We start from the raw sequence: 18,802 nt of genomic DNA, 5'->3' as shown, positions 1-18,802 counted from the left end.
AAATTTTTTCGAAGATCTGTCTGTGAGCTTAAGTTTAAATTGTAGAACTTAATTGTGCAGTAAAAATGTTCAAGAAAATATTTTACCTCAGCATGACTTTGCAAGGTGTGTATCAGTCATCACTCACTGACCATTTGTCTAAGGTGACTATATGGCTCCAATTGAATATTAACCCCTCCCCAGCAGTCAGGTAACCAGGCTAGGGCCTAGGGGGGCATGCCTCTTCCACTTTCAGACAGTTTTTGTTCTCCCATCCCAAGCACCTTAATTTGCCCCACCATCATGTGAACAAAACTTCACCAGTGCCCCTTCTTTATTTATTGGTACGCCTCAGTACTCGAAGTACTTACCTGGGGCCCAAACATTTCTTTAAAGCCATGCGATTGCTCTTTCATGCATATTTTTAGCAAAAAGAGATAATTTATGTATCATAAGCTCAGCAATGGCAGCAGAACTACTCTACTTGAGAGACGAATGTTCTACCTTACCGCCTCAGAAGCAAAACACATACCAGGTTATTGTCTATAAGGGGGGTTAGGCATGGGGGAGGCACATGCGGCTCCCGAGAAAATGTACTGCCCCCACCCCTCACCCCATGGTGCCACCCCAAAATGAAAAAAAAAATGTCGGGAGGTACAAAAGTATTTGGTTTCTAGTAATGTATACATCCAAAATTCTGCTGATTTGAAGCTGATAACTTCATGCTGCACTCGCTCCCACTATCACATGTGGTGCCAGGTTGCAATACCAGCATTCCATTACCCATCCCCAAATGTTCCTCTCATTTTGTTGTGTCGACCTCTCCCCCCATTCCACAGTCCGGCAACACTGCTGAATACAGATGAATAAAACAGAACTTTGTACTGAAATAAAAACATGAATACAATTCATTTATAACATTTTCATGAAAACTGTATAATCGTGGTTATCCTGTACTTGGATGAGCTGATGGTTTTTGCATACAGATAATTATCAAACAATGACAACAGTCATGCTTAAGGAGATATGAGTGCCTGATATGTCAATCATTTAAAGATGTGCTTTACAGCAAACTGTTTGTCCACCTCTAACCTACCTAAAGAGGTTTTATACAATAAATAAAGAGGGGTAAAAAGAAAAAACAGGTTTTTCCTCTCTTCCGTTTTTTTTTTTTTTTGATTCGGATTTATAAAGCAACCATGATTATCATGAACAATTGGGAGCCCTGTTCATCACCAATGTGCTCTTAAAGTAGCATTCTAAGTATTAAGAATATTTTATCTATGAATACTAGTGTGAAAATCTCCACACTGTAGCTATAGAAGCATGACAAAGAGCTGACATAATGAACAAATTGCTATTGGTTTAAACTGGAAGGAGGCCTGGGTTCTGGCAGAGGAAGGGGGTCTCTTTTCGTTTTGGAACCCGATAGTGAGAGGACTTGTGAGCAAGACTCCCAAAGTAAAGATCTCTTCCGGGGAACAGTCCGGCCACAGGGAAGTGAATTTTTGTCACTTTTCTTGGCTAAATTCTCCTCCCAGGAGGGTTGTATTGCCAGGGCTGGGGCAGCCTTGCAGTATTTTCAGCTTCCCCTCCTTGTGATCATTTTTATTTAGTAAAGCTTCTGTTTTGTAAATATTTGCTTTTCTTCTGTTCCCTTTTCTGCATTGTTTAAAAAGTATTGGTCTGTTTTTTTCCAATACTTTTGGAATGCTTACTTGCCGGAGCCAATCAGGCTTGTCTCCCCACCCCCTTCCCTCCTCCCCTTCCCCACCAAACACAAATAGCTTAATCCTACAGTTGTAGACCAATATTAGCTCACCTGTCAGAAGAAAATTCAACTCTTCTCTACATACTTAAGACTGTACAGTGTGTGATTCAAATAGATAAATACCAACATATTTGTAAGGCTGCATGGACTGTAATCAGTCATCTTTTTTGGGGTTACCAAAAGAAAAAATGTGGTTAGGAACTGCTTTTCTTGAGTTTAGATCTTTTCATGAACAAAGGTGTTTTAAATATATATGGTTAAGCAAAATATTTAACAAAAAAATCAACAAAGATATCCTTTTAAATGTTGATCAATTGAATGTAAATTTATATTTTATTTCCAAAGTTGAAACCTTTGTTTCCACTGACAATTTGTTAATCAGTACATTGTTTTTAATAACTTAGAAGGTGAACTAAAACCATTCAAACATTTTTCCCAAAAAAATGTATTGTTTAAAAATGAACATGTCTAAAGTCATGCAAATTGTATTGCAAATAATGTTGGATTTTTTTTCTTCAAAGTTACAGTATACAATTGAAAGTTAACCAAAAATTTGGCAAAGAGAATATCTGTTAAATTAAAGTGACTGTAAAATTACCTTCATAGGGTGTAACAATAGCCTTGTAACATGGAATCCTGAACTGTGGCTGTGAGTTCAAATTTTATGTTTTCACTCAAAATTACTACAAAATTACAAGCAGCAAAAAGTTTAAACCAAATCAGATAATAGTTTGATTATATTGATTAAATTGATTGGTTGGTTTTATTAATTTATGCATTGATTGATTAATTGGCTGTTTGAATAATTTTTTGATAGTTTGAATCGTTTATTGATTATTGACTCAATTAATAACGAGTGAAGATAGGTGAATGGATGGATGGATTGTTTCGTAAATTGATTGATTGGCTCATTGATTTGAATGTATCCATTGATTGATTTGTAGATTGATTCTTTATTTCATCAGGTTATGAAGTTGTTCCAAATCGTTTGTCATCAACTTCAAGTTGGCATAAAAAGAGGGAGCCCTTGCACAAACCTCCTGCACACGTTTCTGAGAAAGTCGTCGTCGTCGTCGATCCGGACCTTTCCACAAAATTGTCATCGCCATCGTTTGGAACTCAGAGAAATTCTGTCGCCAAGGAAACAGAGAATTCTTGCTCTTTCTCAGAGAACAAAGTGTTTCATAAGACTAAAGTAAGTGTTTGCCTTCACTGTAAAACTTTAAAATCCTTTCAATTTTCGGGGGCTTGAATGCCCTTCTAGTGTTTGACCAGTAGCTGCAATAATAAATGGAAAAAAAGGCACCTGACGATACTGTTTTACATCATATGTAAAGATTTCTGAAATTTGTGGCCTTTTGGCATATTTTTCCCACCAGGAAAAGGGTTCATCGTGAATACAATGTAGGAGCAATTTCCTCTATTAATGTTAAGGTAAACTAGTGTAACAGACTCAATGTATATTGCAATGCTGCCCTCTCTTTTCTTAACTGAGTTGAAGAGGTCATGAGATTCTGTGAACTTGAAGCTGACTTTGCACGTGTACAGTATATGATGTTAAATTAAGCTTTGTCACGTTTCCCCGTTTTCCCCTTTTATTTTTGTTTTTTTTCTTCTTTTTTTCTTTTTTCGGCAATTAATATTCAGCAATTCAATTTCCTCTAATGTTAATATAAACTAGTGTAACAGTTTATCTTGTATAATAAAATAAAAAAATAAAAAATATAAATCATTGGTGTAGAAGTTCTCAGGTACTGTACTGTGTTTCAGAGCTGCTGAATTTTATAAATGTGAACAGCAAGCAAGGCCCTGTGGTTTACAAACAAGTTTGTTACAGTCTTTAAACAAGCCGACAGAACAAAAGCACCTAGATGTACAGAGGAAGTGTTTAAAGGTAGTCAGTACAGGCCCCAAATTATAGCATGCTATAATTGCTAGAAGTTTCCAACAAGTACTTTCCTGAAGGTCTTTACTCTCCAAACTGTTCTCAGAACATTTTTTTAAGGAACACACAAGATGACAACGTCCCAGGTGAGAAAAATTTCCTTGTAGGTTGTAATTATAAACAGTTTAAGAAATTTTGACCAAAGGTGACCATAGATTTGAATATCTAGCATATTTTGGGGCCAATATAGCATACCTTGAAGTCCCATCAGACAAAAAGGCAACCTTCAGTGATCAATACTGGTTAGCAACTGACCAACTATGAAATGTTGTTTGACATACTGTAAGTATGTTAAATAAATGTGCATTGGATCTTCATCAAGATCTAAGAAAAGTCATAAAGGTCCGTGCAGTTACACTAAAATTTGTTGCACATGTAGTTATTGTGATCAAATCATGCAGTGTGTGACATACCATTTAATAACACATAGTTAATGTAATCAAATCATACAGTGTGTGTATGATTAATCAAAACCAGCAAATCTTTGAGGGATTAGCCAAGTTTAGTATCCCCCACCAGCATCCTGTACAGGAAGTCCTCAGACACTTGTAGATCCCTGACAGTTTAAGAAGTCTATCCTCTCTTCATGAATTAATTCCCATCTATGGGATTAGGCTACCAGCACCCCTGAACCCATACATGCTTGGCTACAATAGGTGCTTAAGTGGAACCAATCAAGGTTTCTTCAGTTCCTAGTCATTTATGCAAATCAGCCTTGGTAGCTGATTGGGTGATAGTGTGGACATTTTCTATTACAACACGCTGTCATACTCTTCAGCTATTTCACTGCCTTCATAGACAAGTTCCATCATCATTTCAGAGCAGTGTATTCTGTACATATAGCACGGCCTAGTAGGTCATGTAACACTAGGCTCTTGTGATATCTGCATATATTTGTGGAAGGGTTACTGTACATTTAAGAGCCTTTCATGACTAACTAAAACAGTGCATACTCTGTAAGTTTTGCCACTTTTCGGTCTGGTAGTTCGAAAAGACTGATTTTTCTGCTGCTAAATTAGGCCTACTGGGAGTCAAATCTGTGTATTGAACGTGTTCGTTGTCAATTTGTTATCGAGGATTTCAACATGAACGGTCTGGCAAAGGAAGTGTGAGTATTTTAACTTTCTCTTGTAAATCAGGTTAAAATGTTTGTTTTTGTTAGTTATTGTTTCTTTTGTTTTTTCCCCATTTCAGTTACAATTATCCAAATGCTAACTATCGTGTGTTTTTTTCATAATTATTACACGTGCAATGATTGACGTGCACAGCAATTCTCAAGAGTGGGTGGGTTGAAAGGGTGGATTCCAAATTTTTGCCAACTGAGTTTAAGGTAGGGACATGAGCCTTTATGGAGGGGTTGTAGGCATATTTTTTTTTATTTTTTTTTTAGGACTGAGGGGTGCAGCTGTGAGATTACTAAATGCTAGTACCATGAAGTGGAGGTTTGGTGCTCCACTTCCAGAAATACAAAAAAAAAGAAAGTTTTGAGTCTGAGAAATATTTAGACTATAAATTAGGGCAATAATTATGTCTACAGGTAATTGCAAGGTTGTGCTACCACATGCTTGTCAATATTGAAAACTCCCAGACTGAACATTTAATTACCCCCCAAATGGTGATGGAGAGGGGGAGGGGGCATGGACCCCACCACCCTTTCCCAATACTGCTTGTATAAACTCATTTTAAGCAATGAGTTCTTCCCTGTACATAGTACCGTTTTTACAACTTCTGTAAGAACAGTAGTCCTACTGTACAAACTGCACACTTTCCCCAATTATGAATTCTGTGGAAGTGTTGCAGGCAGAAAGTGAAATTTTTTCAAATTCAATTTTGAGAGAGTAGGCACTAAAGTTCTTATGGTTTTACATGTATCTGTAATTTGTGATACATGTAATAAGTATGTAGTAACATGTAATCAACATGCATTCAAAATGCAATCAACATGTGATCAACATGTAATCAACATGTAATCAACATGAAATCAACACGAAATCAACATGAAATCAACACGAAATCAACATGCAATCAACATGCAAAGACTGTGATCTGTGGTCAGGTGCACTTGAATACTGTACAAATATCTCGCAGTTAGACAATCTGAATGAGATACTGTATTACATACAAGTATGTATTACACGATTTATCATGATCACCTGGGGTTAATTTTTCTTGCAATTTTTTTATTTTGTTTTTGGTCAACAGTTCTGGGATGGCGATATCTGAGGAGGAGGCCAGTAAAGATGCTGCAAGGTTTGGTAATTTATTCGAGAGGCTGGTAGATGACTTGACGGGGGATGATCTGGCTAATCCCGAGATTAAACAAGCTGCTCTGAGATTTAAGGAGGTTGGTGATATTATCTGCTTTTCTCATTTCGTAGCTGTGCAGGAGGTAACAGTTTATGGGCCTGCTACGTAGCCATACCCGATTCACATGCTGTTGTGTGTACTGTACTATGTTGTACCGTAGTAATATGACAAGAATAATGCCAATATTTATGTCAAGAATAATATATATATATATATATATATATATATATATATATATATGTTAATGGAATGGAGGTAAACGGCAAAGGCAAATGAAAACTTCCAGCCTCCACCGGGATTCGAACCCGGGCCTCCCGCTTTGTACGCGGACACCCTAACCAACTAGGCCATGGACGCTGATTGTATGACATTTATCCAGAGGTTCGAAACCGGTTTAGGAAGGTAGTAATTTCACTGTAGGCGTTTGACACCTGTATCGAACAATGCTAGTTCTGTTTTTGGTGACATATTTTGCCTTACTCTAGAGATCAAACATGATGCTATCTTACTTGAAAATCATTTGTGATTCCTAAAGCCGGATCTCGAAAGAGATACTTTGAACAGACTTTATGTTAATGGAATGGAGGTAAATGACAAAGGCAAATGAATATATATAAATGAAAACGTAATGAGAAGGAATATATATATATATATATCATGCAAGACCCAACACACCCTTTGTTTCAGCACTATAATTACAACCGCTCTGGACTGCGTTTGTACCCACCATGTACACTTAGGGGCCGCTAAAGATACTCATTTGTGCCTAATTCTATCCATATATTTAATTCACAAGTGAGAAGATAAGTTTCTTATTTGTAGGACTTGCTGTATATATGTTTGTATTACTGTATGTGTATCGCAGTCTATTGATACTTATACTATTGCTTTTCTCTTTGTTTCTTTTCTTTTTACGTTAACGACCTGTGTATGCCGAGTTTCCGATTGAGGACAATAAATTCAAATTCAATTCAAATAAGAACAGACTTTAGCCATTTTGTAATATTCAACTGTTAATCAAGTCGGTCCTCGCTTAAATATCAAATTTTATTAATATCACTTGTTTTTATTTTTTTTTTTTCATTTGATATCAATTTTGCAGGTCTTGAGTTACAACGTCCCACATGGAAAGCGAAACAGAGGTTTATCGGTTATATCTTCTTTTAGGTACTTGGCATCTTCTTCACAGCTGACGGATGCAAATTTAGAGAAGGCCATGGTGTTAGGATGGTGTGTGGAGCTGGTAAGTTTAGATAGACTCCTACAGTAAAAACAGAATAACTGGTGTTAGGATGGTGTGTGGAGCTGGTAAGTTTAGATAGACTCCTACAGTAAAAACAGAATAACTGGTGTTAGGATGGTGTGTGGAGCTGGTAAGTTTAGATAGAGTCCTACAGTAAAAACAGAATAACTGGTGTTAGGATGGTGTGTGGAGCTGGTAAGTTTAGATAGACTCCTACAGTAAAAACAGAATAACTGGTGTTAGGATGGTGTGTGGAGCTGGTAAGTTTAGATAGACTCCTACAGTAAAAACAGAATAACTGGTGTTAGGATGGTGTGTGGAGCTGGTAAGTTTAGATAGACTCCTACAGTAAAACACAGAATAACTGGTGTTAGGATGGTGTGTGGAGCTGGTAAGTTTAGATAGACTCCTACAGTAAAAACAATAACTGGTGTTAGGATGGTGTGTGGAGCTGGTAAGTTTAGATAGACTCCTACAGTAAAAACAGAATAACTGGTGTTAGGATGGTGTGTGGAACTGGTAAGTTTAGATAGACTCTTAAAGTAAAAAACAGAATAACTGGTGTTAGGATTGTGTTATTGGTATGTTTGTCGAAGACTATGTTATAATAACCAACAAATATTGGTGTTTGGATGGTGTGTGGAGGTTGTAAATTTAGTAAATACTCCTAAAGTTAAAACAGACTAACAGGTGTTAGGATTGTGTTACTTGTATGGGAAGACTATGTAATGATAACAACAACAAAAATATTGGTGTTTGGATGGTGTGTGGAGCTGGTAAGTTTACCAGATACTCCTAAATGTAAAACAGAATAACTTAGTGTTAGGAGTGTGTTACTTGTATGGGAAGACTATGTAATGATAATAACAAACAAATATTGGTGTTTTGATGGTGTGTGGAGGTTGTAATTTTAGTATATACTCCTAAAGTTAAACTAGACTAACTGGTGGTAGGATTGTTTACTTGTATGGTTGTTGAGGGCATTATAATGAAAGCAAACAAATATTGGTGTTTGGTTGGTGTGTGGAGATTGAAAATTTACTAGATGCTCTTAAAGCAATATCAGGTCTAGAATTCCATAGCTATATCCTCTGGCATTTTATAGCCAGTAAATAGCCTGAATTTTGAGGCCTGGTCATCCCAGACTGAAGGATGGAATCTTTATCACATATTCCTATAGTTATAACAGAAGGCCATAGCAGTGAGTTATGCTAAAATCATTTCTAGTTTTAACTGAAGCACATAGTGTGTTATGATGGTGTGCATAGCTAGACAGCACACTTAACTTCTCCAAAGCTTTACATTATGACCATGAACCACCATGGTGCAGAGATGGTGTGTAAGTTTGGAAGGGACCACAGAATAGCTAGCGTGGCAGATTTCCACAGTACTGTATATAAACATATATAAATATATACATATATATATAAATATATATATATATATATATATATATATTTAATATTATCACAGTGTATTCACTTTACACTGTAAAGTCTAGTATACAATATTGTCCACAGCAAAGTTTTCAGTGAATTATAGGAGTTTGTATATTCATTCAATTCTCTATGATCAGTAATGCACACAATATCCCATAGAGCCATATTTGGTAGTCTAAACTCTTTAAGCTGACAATTCCTCCTTCTATGGTTGCTTCAATCATATTTCATAGTCTTTTTACTCCTTTACGTGGGCAATTCCTCCGTCTCTTGTAGCTTCAATCATATTTCATAGTCTTTTACTCTTTCGTCTGCAATTCCTCCTTCTCTTCTAGCTTCAATCATATTTCCTCATCGCTGATGACATGATGGATCAGTCGAAGACTAGGAGAGGCAGTCCCTGCTGGTATCTTAAGGTAAGTTAAACCTTTTAAACCGTACAGTACTTCTCATCCACTTAATAATAATGTTTAATAATTTATTTTATTTTATAAAGAGTAAAATCCACAAAAGTGCTCTAAAATACTATGTAACAGTAAAAAAAATATATGACACATAATATGTAGTAAAACTGCAGAATAAAATACAATATAGATGAGTATGAAGAATAAAAAAAAGAACGTTTGAGTGTGTTGGGAGTACTGCACATGAATAGAGTTGAATACACAGTTTATAAATTGCAGTAATGCTGTCTAAATAGGTAGGTTTTCAGCTTTGACTTGAATGTTGTTGGACTAGAATCAGTTCTGAGTTCAGCTGGCAGCTCATTCCAGAGGCGTGGCCCAGCCATGCATAATGCTCTGTTCCCATAGCTGTTTGTCTTGGTGACCGGCACCTCCAGACGACTCTGACCAGCAGACCACTTGTGATGCACCTCAGTACTGATACTGTGACTTTGTGGTTTTTCCTCACTTGTTTTGGCACAGAAACTGTGGAGTAGTCTTGAAAATTGTCTCCTCCAACAATCCCACATACACCCCCTCCTCTCCCCTCCTACAAGAATTCTTTGAAAAAAATAAAATTCTATCCTTTCTTTGCCGACAAATTTTTGGCAATATGATTTCAGTTGATGAAAACTTTGAAATATTAGTCAAAGATGTGACATCTATTAGCTATGGCTCTGTTGTTGCATCATCAATGTTTCTCGACTTTTAATGTTTCAAGCCAAGCAAAAACACTCGAGCACAGTGCATGAAAGTAACTAACGTCATTCCATCTATATCTCCGGAATGTTTTCAAACACTCTACAGACATTTAAAAATGTTAATAACCCATCCATCACATTTCGAGAGCAAACTTTGATACACTTTGTGCTGTATTATCTAATATGTGGTAGGAATTCAGATTAAATTCTAGTCTGACAAACTTTGATTTGATGGATTAAGTCTGGGCTGCTTGCTACAGCAGCTTATAAGTGCGATCAAAATAAGAATATCTTTACGCTATTCAAATACTGACTTTTCTCTGCAAGCTTACAATTCAAAAATTTTCTGAAAAAATGTTGAAATGACAATTTATTACAATCTCGTCATTTCAATTCAAGTAGTTTCTGGATGCCGATTGCACTTAATATAAGCTGCAGTAGTTTGCTTTCAAAACACCACTGTGAGTACAAGCTAGTACTCGTAAAAAATTATTCAAGTACTACTAGAGTGCTGAGTAATACTTGAAAGTACTACAACGCAATTGAAAACATAAAAATTATTCAAGTACTACTAGAGTGCTGAGTAATACTTGAAAGTACTACAACGTAATTGTAAACAAGAAAATTATTCAAGTACTACTAGAGTGCTTGAAAGTACTACAAAGCCATTGTAAACACAACCAGCCATCGATGTACGTGACTACCACACCCTAATCATACTCATACATAATAGCCTTTTGTTTTATTTCCCTCTGCTCAGGTCAAAGGTCACGATGCAATAAACGATTCTTTCTACGTGGAAGCAGCCATCTACAAGCTACTGAAGAAGCACATCAGCTCAGAGCCATACTATGTTAACATACTTGAACTCTTCCATGAGGTAACCTAACACACAAAACAGTTTGGAAATGTTCGGCCTAACCTTTTGCTATATATATAATCCATATCAGGCTTGTTGTGTGTTGAAACTTTAGTCATAAGGATAACTGCTTCCTTCCATGGTTCAGTAATGGCAGCTTTATACATAGCCAAAATAAAAGATGTAGGAAACATTCTATAACATTTCTGAAGTACATTGCGAAACGTTTTGATAACACATGGTATGGAGATGTGTATCGCTTAGATCAGAACGGTTACAAAACTTTCTGCCTTAATTTGCATTAATCTGCATTAATACATACAATACCTACAAATACATAATTGTGAAAGTGGTGGTACCATAGGTATAATACTAATATGTGAACAGTGTCAAACTGTTATCTCAGCATATTTTTGATTCCTTAGTAGAAGTGTAGTGCTTAGAGAGGAGTGGGTGTGCATGGGGTGGGGGTTGGGGGGGGGGGGCTAGCAGCACAGAGAAAGAGAGAAATAAATAAAATAAAAGTGTCAGGAAGATCCACATGAAACGTGGATACAATTTCTGTGATCGTGACAAACGTTGGTCCTCTTTCAGCCGGCTACGAGAGGGACTCGATAAACTGTTTCCATCCGTTTTCAATATTTCTATTCTTAACCAAGGTGGGTATCGTTTAGTCTTTAAAAGTGTTGTAAGGCAATAACCTCTGACTTATATCATTTCGATTTTTTTCTATCGAAAAGACTAACTACCAAACGATCGTTGGACAGGCGTTAGACCTGATGACCTCCGAGACATGCGAAGGGGACAATAATCTTGACAGATATACTCAAGAGAGGTGAGTTATTATATATTATACAAAACCTAATTATATTCCGGCCATTTGATTGGTCAATTGCTCGTCGATTGCATGCAAATTCCGCTCTATTGCACTCTTTGAAATAGAACCATGTGTTATACTTTTTTGATAGCACTTTTTTCAATGGTAAGAGAGCAGAGAAACCGGTCTGTTCAAAACAATCTGTTGCATGAGTGCATTTTACATCCAATTATATCCAAATTTGAAGGTGTTGTATAAAACAAATAATGAATGGTTTCCATTCGTGCAATATTGCAAATATTTCATTCGTTGAAAGATGTAATTTGTTCCATTCAAATCGGCTGCGCCTCGTTGAATGGAACATTCCATCTTTCAGCTCATGAAATATTTGCACTATTGCACTCATAACCATTCATTATTTGTATATTATTATATCAGTTTCATATATAACTCTTGGAGTATTAAAGTCTTCAAAAGACATGACGAGAATTAGTCCATTAACCAATAAGTTGCATTTTTCAGCTCTCTTGACTTCAACTTACTGAAACTTTATCTTTCCTGCAAACAGACTGTTGAGTTTGTAGAAGAGTTGATTTGTTCACACCTTGCCATATCTGCCTTGATCTGATAGTGATTTGGCTACTAGCTGTGTGATGAGTTGCATTATAGACGAATAGGCAGCTGAACTAATTTGTGAAAAGATGGGACTGATCACTCAGCAAACCAACTGGAAAAAACCTGCCGTTCAGTACAAACGGCGGGGTTTAGGATGCACCCTATAGCTAATGGACACTTTCGCAGCATGATTAAAAAAATTAATTAATATTTTCTTGGAGGGGGGGCTGTTGGCTTTTGATATATCCCTGAACCTGCTTTAGGACACTTTATAAAGCCTACTTAAACTTTTTTGCCTACTTGCTGCTCATGGAGACCCTGTCAATGTCGTAAACGAGTCGTGACACGAACCACCTGTCAGTGGCATGCATTTCATAGGGTGGGGAAGGGGGTTGGGTGGTCTGCCGGATTCTAGATTTCTACTGAATGACTTAGATAGGGGTACAAAACTTTCTGGAAGGGACAGAAGCATATCCAGGGTATTTGAAGGAGAGGGTGAGGGGGGGGGATGTGACTCTGGAGTGGTTGAAGTCAAATCCCACGTAAAGGGGTATTGGGTCCCTCCTCCAGAAACAGAAAAAAAATGGAATTTCAGACGGTGAATGGTGCATTTGAAGGCATATTTCTACTATAAATTAGGTCTTAACGGAAGGTCGTGCTAATAACTACTTTTGAAGTTTTGTGTGAAGTTGAAAGGAGGATGTATTTTACTACATCGTCATCTTAACTTGAGCTTTCAGATAATCAAAAAGTATCATCAAAATGTCAGGGAGCTCTTTCATCGGGATTTGATTGCCGTTCTTTCGACGGAAAATTGAAAAGATGTGAGTGTTATGTTAGAAGAACAAGCATGTAGGGGCGAGGGTTGGGATGGGTTAGGGAGGGAGAGGTTGTGTGTTTAACTGATATGCTACAAGGAAATTTCTTTACCCCAGTGGTTAATTTTATTTTAACTTTCTCTTTATTTGACAGATATGATGCAATAGTGAAATGGAAGACAGCTTTTTATTCTTTCTACCTGCCCGTTGCCCTGGCGATGTACATGGTGAGTCATTTGTGTCGTTATAGCCCAAAAGCAGCTTTCAGGTATTCAGTCAGTCTGAAAATTTGGTGTAACGCGGTTTCACATGATATTGACACGGTATGAAAGAAAATATATGAATATTAATATGAATATTAATATGAATATATTTTTGGAGAGAAACGTCTGAAACATGTGTAAAAGATAATTTTATAATGGACCCCTTAAAAATTCACTTTGGGTTAATCGATTACTTAAGACATCCAATCAATTTTTCATACCAAATGCAAAATATTATATATTTAATTGTAAAATTAGACAATTCTAAACCAAACTATTCTAATTTTGCTAATAAGTTTAAGTTCTTATTAAAAGTAGAAGAGGATTTCTTAAAGAAAAAGAACAATGAAGTAAGAATGATTTCTTTTAATAATACTTTTGGGAACTTTTTTATGCAAGGTTAACGTCTTATGAATATGAATATATATAAATGAATATATATATGAATATATATGAACATATTTACATATGAATATATATATATATGAATAAGTATATATTACAGTCATAAGCAACAACCTGCCAAAGCGAAACCCAGACAAACTACAGGTAAATCCAGTGGCGTTGTTAAATTAGTAGTTTAAGCCATATGGCCTTCACATGTAACAGGGCTCTCCAGGACTTTATCAGAGGGGCTGTCCTATCAGTGTCCTAACGTGCATATAGTCTGTACTGTGTAAAGGTCTCCGAAAATGGTCCCAGGTCGTAAGAGTGACACGACCTCGAGAAACGCATGGGTACAGGCCAGGGTGAATCTTGGCGATAGAATCCCAAGATTTCACTTCTGCAGATTGGCAGAACAAAAGAAAGCTTCAGATAAAACACTAATTAAGTTGTTTCAAACAATTAGTTTGACTTGAATCTCTTAAAAGATCTCTTCATCAATAGTTATGAACAGACCCGGTGAATTTGTATGCAGACTATTACTCGATGATTGAATCAAGATTTTCACTCACTCACTCGAGCAGTTTTGGCAGAACTAAAGAGTGCTTTAGGAAATGCAATTTAAGGTGCAATATAAACAATTAGTTTGACTCGAAACTTTTTAAAACGTGTTTCAAGAGATCTCTTCTTTGATAACTACGACAGAAATTTTATGTACAACCGGCGATGAGCTCACGTTACTGTAACGATCCAAAGTTTAAGAGACTGCAGTTTTTGTCAAGGTTTTTGCCGAACTAGATAGGCTCGATTTTTGGGCTTGACTGGGAGAGCGCCCCCCCCACCCCTTGGACACCCCTCAAGCCTATTCCAGACAATATTCACATCCAGCTGACAGATTTATCTCAATGCCATCTTTGGGTATGCTACCTTAAAACGGAATTTTGTTTTCAGTCGGTAAAACTGATATTATTATTTAAATAATGAAAAATAGTCAATAGATGTATCCTATGCGTTTCGGAGAAAGCGGTAGTGTTTATTAACAGCATCCTATATCCCTTTAGTGGCAGAATTGGTGTAGAGATCACTGGGGTTTTAATCGTACAATGTAAAAAGTGTCTGCTTCTTAATATAAGAAAAATCAAAATATTAATTTAGACAAAAAAAAAACCAAGGATATTTCTTCATGACATCATAGCATATGAGCAGTTTAGTGAAATTTTGTAAAGAAAGAAAGACTGAATACCAAACCAACCCCCCATTCTATTACCTAATAAACCAGGTTATTTATAGTGATTTTAAATGTACATATCGTAATGTGTTTGAAGATACTTCTAAAAGTTGGAGAAATTATGGAATAAAATTAAATGGCACAATTTATGACTTACAAGCTATTATATAATCCCAAAGTGGTATACTTTTCAGTTTCATATAAAAATTTAAAATAAATGTCTGCATTCCTTTCAACAGGTCGGCAATTTAGATAAGGACTCCCATGAAAATGCCAAGACCATTTTACTGGAGATGGGTCACTTTTTCCAAGTACAGGTGAGCCAACGGTTAAACTTCCTCGATCTCTCCGTCGTTGCAATACGCTTCGAAAGATAATCGGTGAACGATAGCTTAAATGTTTACACTTTTGGTGACTGCGGCTGTGAAATTGAGTAGCGACCCGACTGCGGTAAAAAAAATTTTTTTTAAATAAATAAAAACTTACTGCTAACTCTTTTATTTACAGAAGTGTAGAGTTTTATAGCATTGCAACCCATCCCTTGATGGTATCGATCGACATTTACTCTTTATTACTATGGTGACAAAGTCGACTCCCTCGCCACGGAAACACCTGTGGTTGCCAAGGGAACCAAAGGAAGCTATACATATTGACATTCATATTTTTATGTTAGAGTTTTTTGTATTCTATGTATTTCATAACAGAATGCAACCTCTTGACAGAAATATTATTTTCCGCTGTGAAAAAAAGTGAATGGAAAATTGCTAAAGAAAGACATAAAACATATTCAGCTGAATTGCCATGACGACATTGTTTCACTCCACTGTTGCCAGGTGCCTAGGTTACAAAATATCATCAAAACTTGATAAAAGTCATACCTTCACCGTACAATGTTTGCCATTAGGAGGCAGTTGTTTAACCCAAGTAGGCAGAAAATTTCTCCAGCTGTTTTTGTTAATCAATAGTCCACTTCAGCATCGGAATATCAGGATAATAATCGGAAAGTCTTTAAGAACAGTAGATCCCTTACAGGTAGACGGTATAGGCCCGAAATTATAGCATGCTATAATTGCTAGAAGTTTTCAAAAATTACTTTCCTGGAGGTTTTTACTCTCCAAATTGTTCTCAGACATTTTTAAGGAACACACAAGATGACTGAATGTCCCAGTGAGGAAACTTTCCTCGAAGGTTGTAATGAAAACAGTTTGAGAATTTTGATTAAAGGTGACCATATTTGAATATCTAGCATATTTGGGGCCAATACAGCGTACCTTTAACAGAGAGGAATGTTTATCCCTTGTAACATGGCAAATTGCTATACGATATGGGTATCAAAGTTGTTACACAGATGCCAAAGATGAGAAGCAGGTATATCTCAGCATTTCATGAAAACAAAATTATTAAACGTTGAAAACACCAAAATAGCGGGAAATTACGATTTCTCATCTCTTTTAATTTTCTGAGTTTCTATAAAGAAAAAGACTGAAATCAGTAATCGTGGTTTTGTATACAAACACTGCTAAGAAGACATCTGATGAAAACTAATTAATTTAATTAACTAATTGTTCACTGTTGCCCATTTTTCCTTGCATTTTCATCTTTTACTATGTTTAATGCTGTTGCACTGTTTGTGTCACTGCGCCATGAGCGTTTTTTTTTTACGGATATCGGCGCATTATAAATGTCCATTATTATTATTATGATTATTATGATCATTATCATTATTATCTTTGCTGATACGTGTTGGTATTCCCTAGCCAATAAGCCCCATATTCAGCACATTTTATTGTGTTTGATCATCTCATTCAAATCTTTCAGAGAGCTCTTTTCGTTTCCAAGATAAACACATTTGAAGCTTTGATAAATCTGGGGAAACTCATTTTATGCAAACCAGGATATGGAGTGTCCCACTCATCAACATTTCTTATGTTACTCCTTAAATAAGTTAACTCCTAATTTACAAGCCCACATGTATCATTTGATTAAAGTGATGTTTCCTCTTTTCAAAAAGAAGACAATAAGGTATTTCAAAAACATTGCCCTTAGGGCCCACAAACCTGTGTTCAGTGTCCTTGAAATTGAAGGTTGTTAACACAAAGGGATAACACTACAGAAACTTAGGCATTCACTCCCTTTACATCATCAATGTACATACTTAGTAAACGTTTATACATATATGAAACTAGAATTAAGTAAAGGCTTGTAAAATGGTCAGTCTTTGATGGATTTTGATGGGAGTTGCATCTTTTTTTTCATGATTTCTAATGCCTATAAGAGTGTGTTAAAGTAAGTTGGCCTGACGTTTCGATCCTAGCAGGATATTCTTCGAAAGCTAAATGACAAGTAACAGTTAAAGGAGGGACAAAAACACTCACAGAATACAGACAGGTTAATGAGCATGATGAACACAAAGAGATAGATGTAAGGGGATTAGTAGACAAGGGATGGAGAGAAGATAGATTATTTAGTAAGAGTGATTAGTAATTCGTAGGTGTCCATAGACCTTCAAGGAGCAAATGTACTACATGCCCCTACATCCCTCAAATCTGTATTTATTAAAGTGACTTTTCTTTGAAATATTCGCCCCCTTCCGTTATGTGCATGCAGGACGATTTTATGGACTGCTATGGCGACCCTGCCGTCATCGGTAAGATCGGAACGGATATCGAGGAAAACAAATGCAGCTGGTTGGTGGTACAAGCACTGAAGAGGGTTTCTGCTGAACAAAGGAAACTACTAAAGGTTAGTAGATACAAGGGCGTAGGGACCGGGGGGGCGCCAGCCCCCCCAGTGAAAAATATGGAGGGGCGGAAGTATCATTCCGCGCTTCGCAAGTCAGAAAACCCCTTTTTCACTTCCAAATGAGAAAAAAATCTCATTTGGAGCACCAAATTGCATCTAAGGCCAGGTGAAAATGCAAAATTATATACAAAATGGAGTGGGTGGGTTGAAGTGTGCTATATTGCACCAAATTGCATCTGAGGCCACCTGGAAATGCAAAAAAATTCCAAAGGGTAGGGGGACACCCCCTCCCCTTAGACCCCTCCCCCAGGCCGGCCATCAGTCTTCAGCCCCCCCACTCAAAAGTACCTTCCTACGCCACTGAGTAGATATATGAATAAATATTGATCGATGTGAAGAGAGGTCGATCGTAAATATTGATTGAAGTAGATAATATATATTGAAAAGTAGATAATCATGTTGATTGAAGTAGATAATAAAAATTGATGAATATGAAGAGAAGTAGATAACAAATATTGATTGAAGTAGATAATATATAATGACGAATATGAAGAGAAGTAGATAATATATATTGAAAAGTAGATATTCATGTTGATTGAAGTAGATAATAAATATTGATAAATAGGAAGAGAAGTAGATAATCAATATTGATCAATACAGAGAAGTAGATAATAAATATTGATTGAAGTAGATAATATATATTGATGAATATGAAGAGAAGTAGATAATAAATATTGATAAATATAAAGAGAAGTAGATTATAAATATTGATGGAAGTAGATAATAAATATTGATGAATAGGAAGAGAAGTAGATAATACATTTTGATCAATATAAAGAGAAGTAGATAATTAATATTGATTGAAGTAGATAATATATATTGATGAATATGAAGAAAAGTAGATAATAAATATTGATAAATATAAAGAGAAGTAGATAATTAATATTGATTGAAGTAGATAATATATATTGATAAATATAACGAGAAGTAGATTATAAATATTGATTGAAGTAGATAATAAATATTGATGAATAGGAAGAGAAGTAGATAATACATTTTGATCAATATAAAGAGAAGTATAGATAATTAATATTGATTGAAGTAGACAATAAGTATTAAAAAGTAGACAATAATTATTGGTTGGAGTATATTGATCGAATATGGAAGAGAAGTAGATAATAATATTGATCGATATAAAGATAATTAGATAATAAATATTGATTGATATTAAGAGAAGTAGAGAATAAA

The 18,802-nt window shown here is 35.9% G+C and overlaps 2 protein-coding genes and 1 non-coding gene across 6 annotated transcripts in view; 1 reads left to right on the top strand and 2 right to left on the bottom strand.

Moving 5' to 3' along the window:
- LOC139983148 (dnaJ homolog subfamily C member 25-like) overlaps positions 1-18,802 on the bottom strand; it is a 376,890-nt gene that overhangs the window by 298,919 nt on the left and 59,169 nt on the right. The window lies entirely within an intron of this gene.
- Positions 1-18,802, top strand: part of LOC139983144 (farnesyl pyrophosphate synthase-like) — a 47,784-nt gene that overhangs the window by 2,003 nt on the left and 26,979 nt on the right. For 3 of the 4 annotated variants that reach the window (XM_071996523.1, XM_071996521.1, XM_071996522.1), the window contains exons 2-10: positions 2,716-2,945; positions 5,898-6,039; positions 7,105-7,245; positions 9,020-9,100; positions 10,589-10,708; positions 11,428-11,522; positions 13,092-13,164; positions 15,052-15,129; positions 17,420-17,554. In XM_071996523.1, coding sequence (XP_071852624.1) covers positions 2,719-2,945; positions 5,898-6,039; positions 7,105-7,245; positions 9,020-9,100; positions 10,589-10,708; positions 11,428-11,522; positions 13,092-13,164; positions 15,052-15,129; positions 17,420-17,554 — 1,092 coding nt within the window. In that variant the 5' untranslated portion in view covers positions 2,716-2,718. Of the gene's footprint in view, positions 1-2,715; positions 2,946-3,461; positions 4,804-5,897; positions 6,040-7,104; positions 7,246-9,019; positions 9,101-10,588; positions 10,709-11,427; positions 11,523-13,091; positions 13,165-15,051; positions 15,130-17,419; positions 17,555-18,802 lie in introns of those variants that run through there. The other variant, XM_071996524.1, reaches the window with a different exon arrangement.
- On the bottom strand, positions 6,287-6,359 carry Trnac-aca (transfer RNA cysteine (anticodon ACA)). The gene has a single exon. It is a non-coding gene; the product is annotated as a tRNA-Cys (tRNA).

This window comes from Apostichopus japonicus, chromosome 16 (assembly GCF_037975245.1).
Source record: "Apostichopus japonicus isolate 1M-3 chromosome 16, ASM3797524v1, whole genome shotgun sequence".
Lineage (NCBI taxonomy): Eukaryota > Metazoa > Echinodermata > Holothuroidea > Aspidochirotida > Stichopodidae > Apostichopus > Apostichopus japonicus.
Note: the sequence above shows the minus strand (reverse complement) of the source record. Positions and strands in the feature narration are given on the sequence as shown.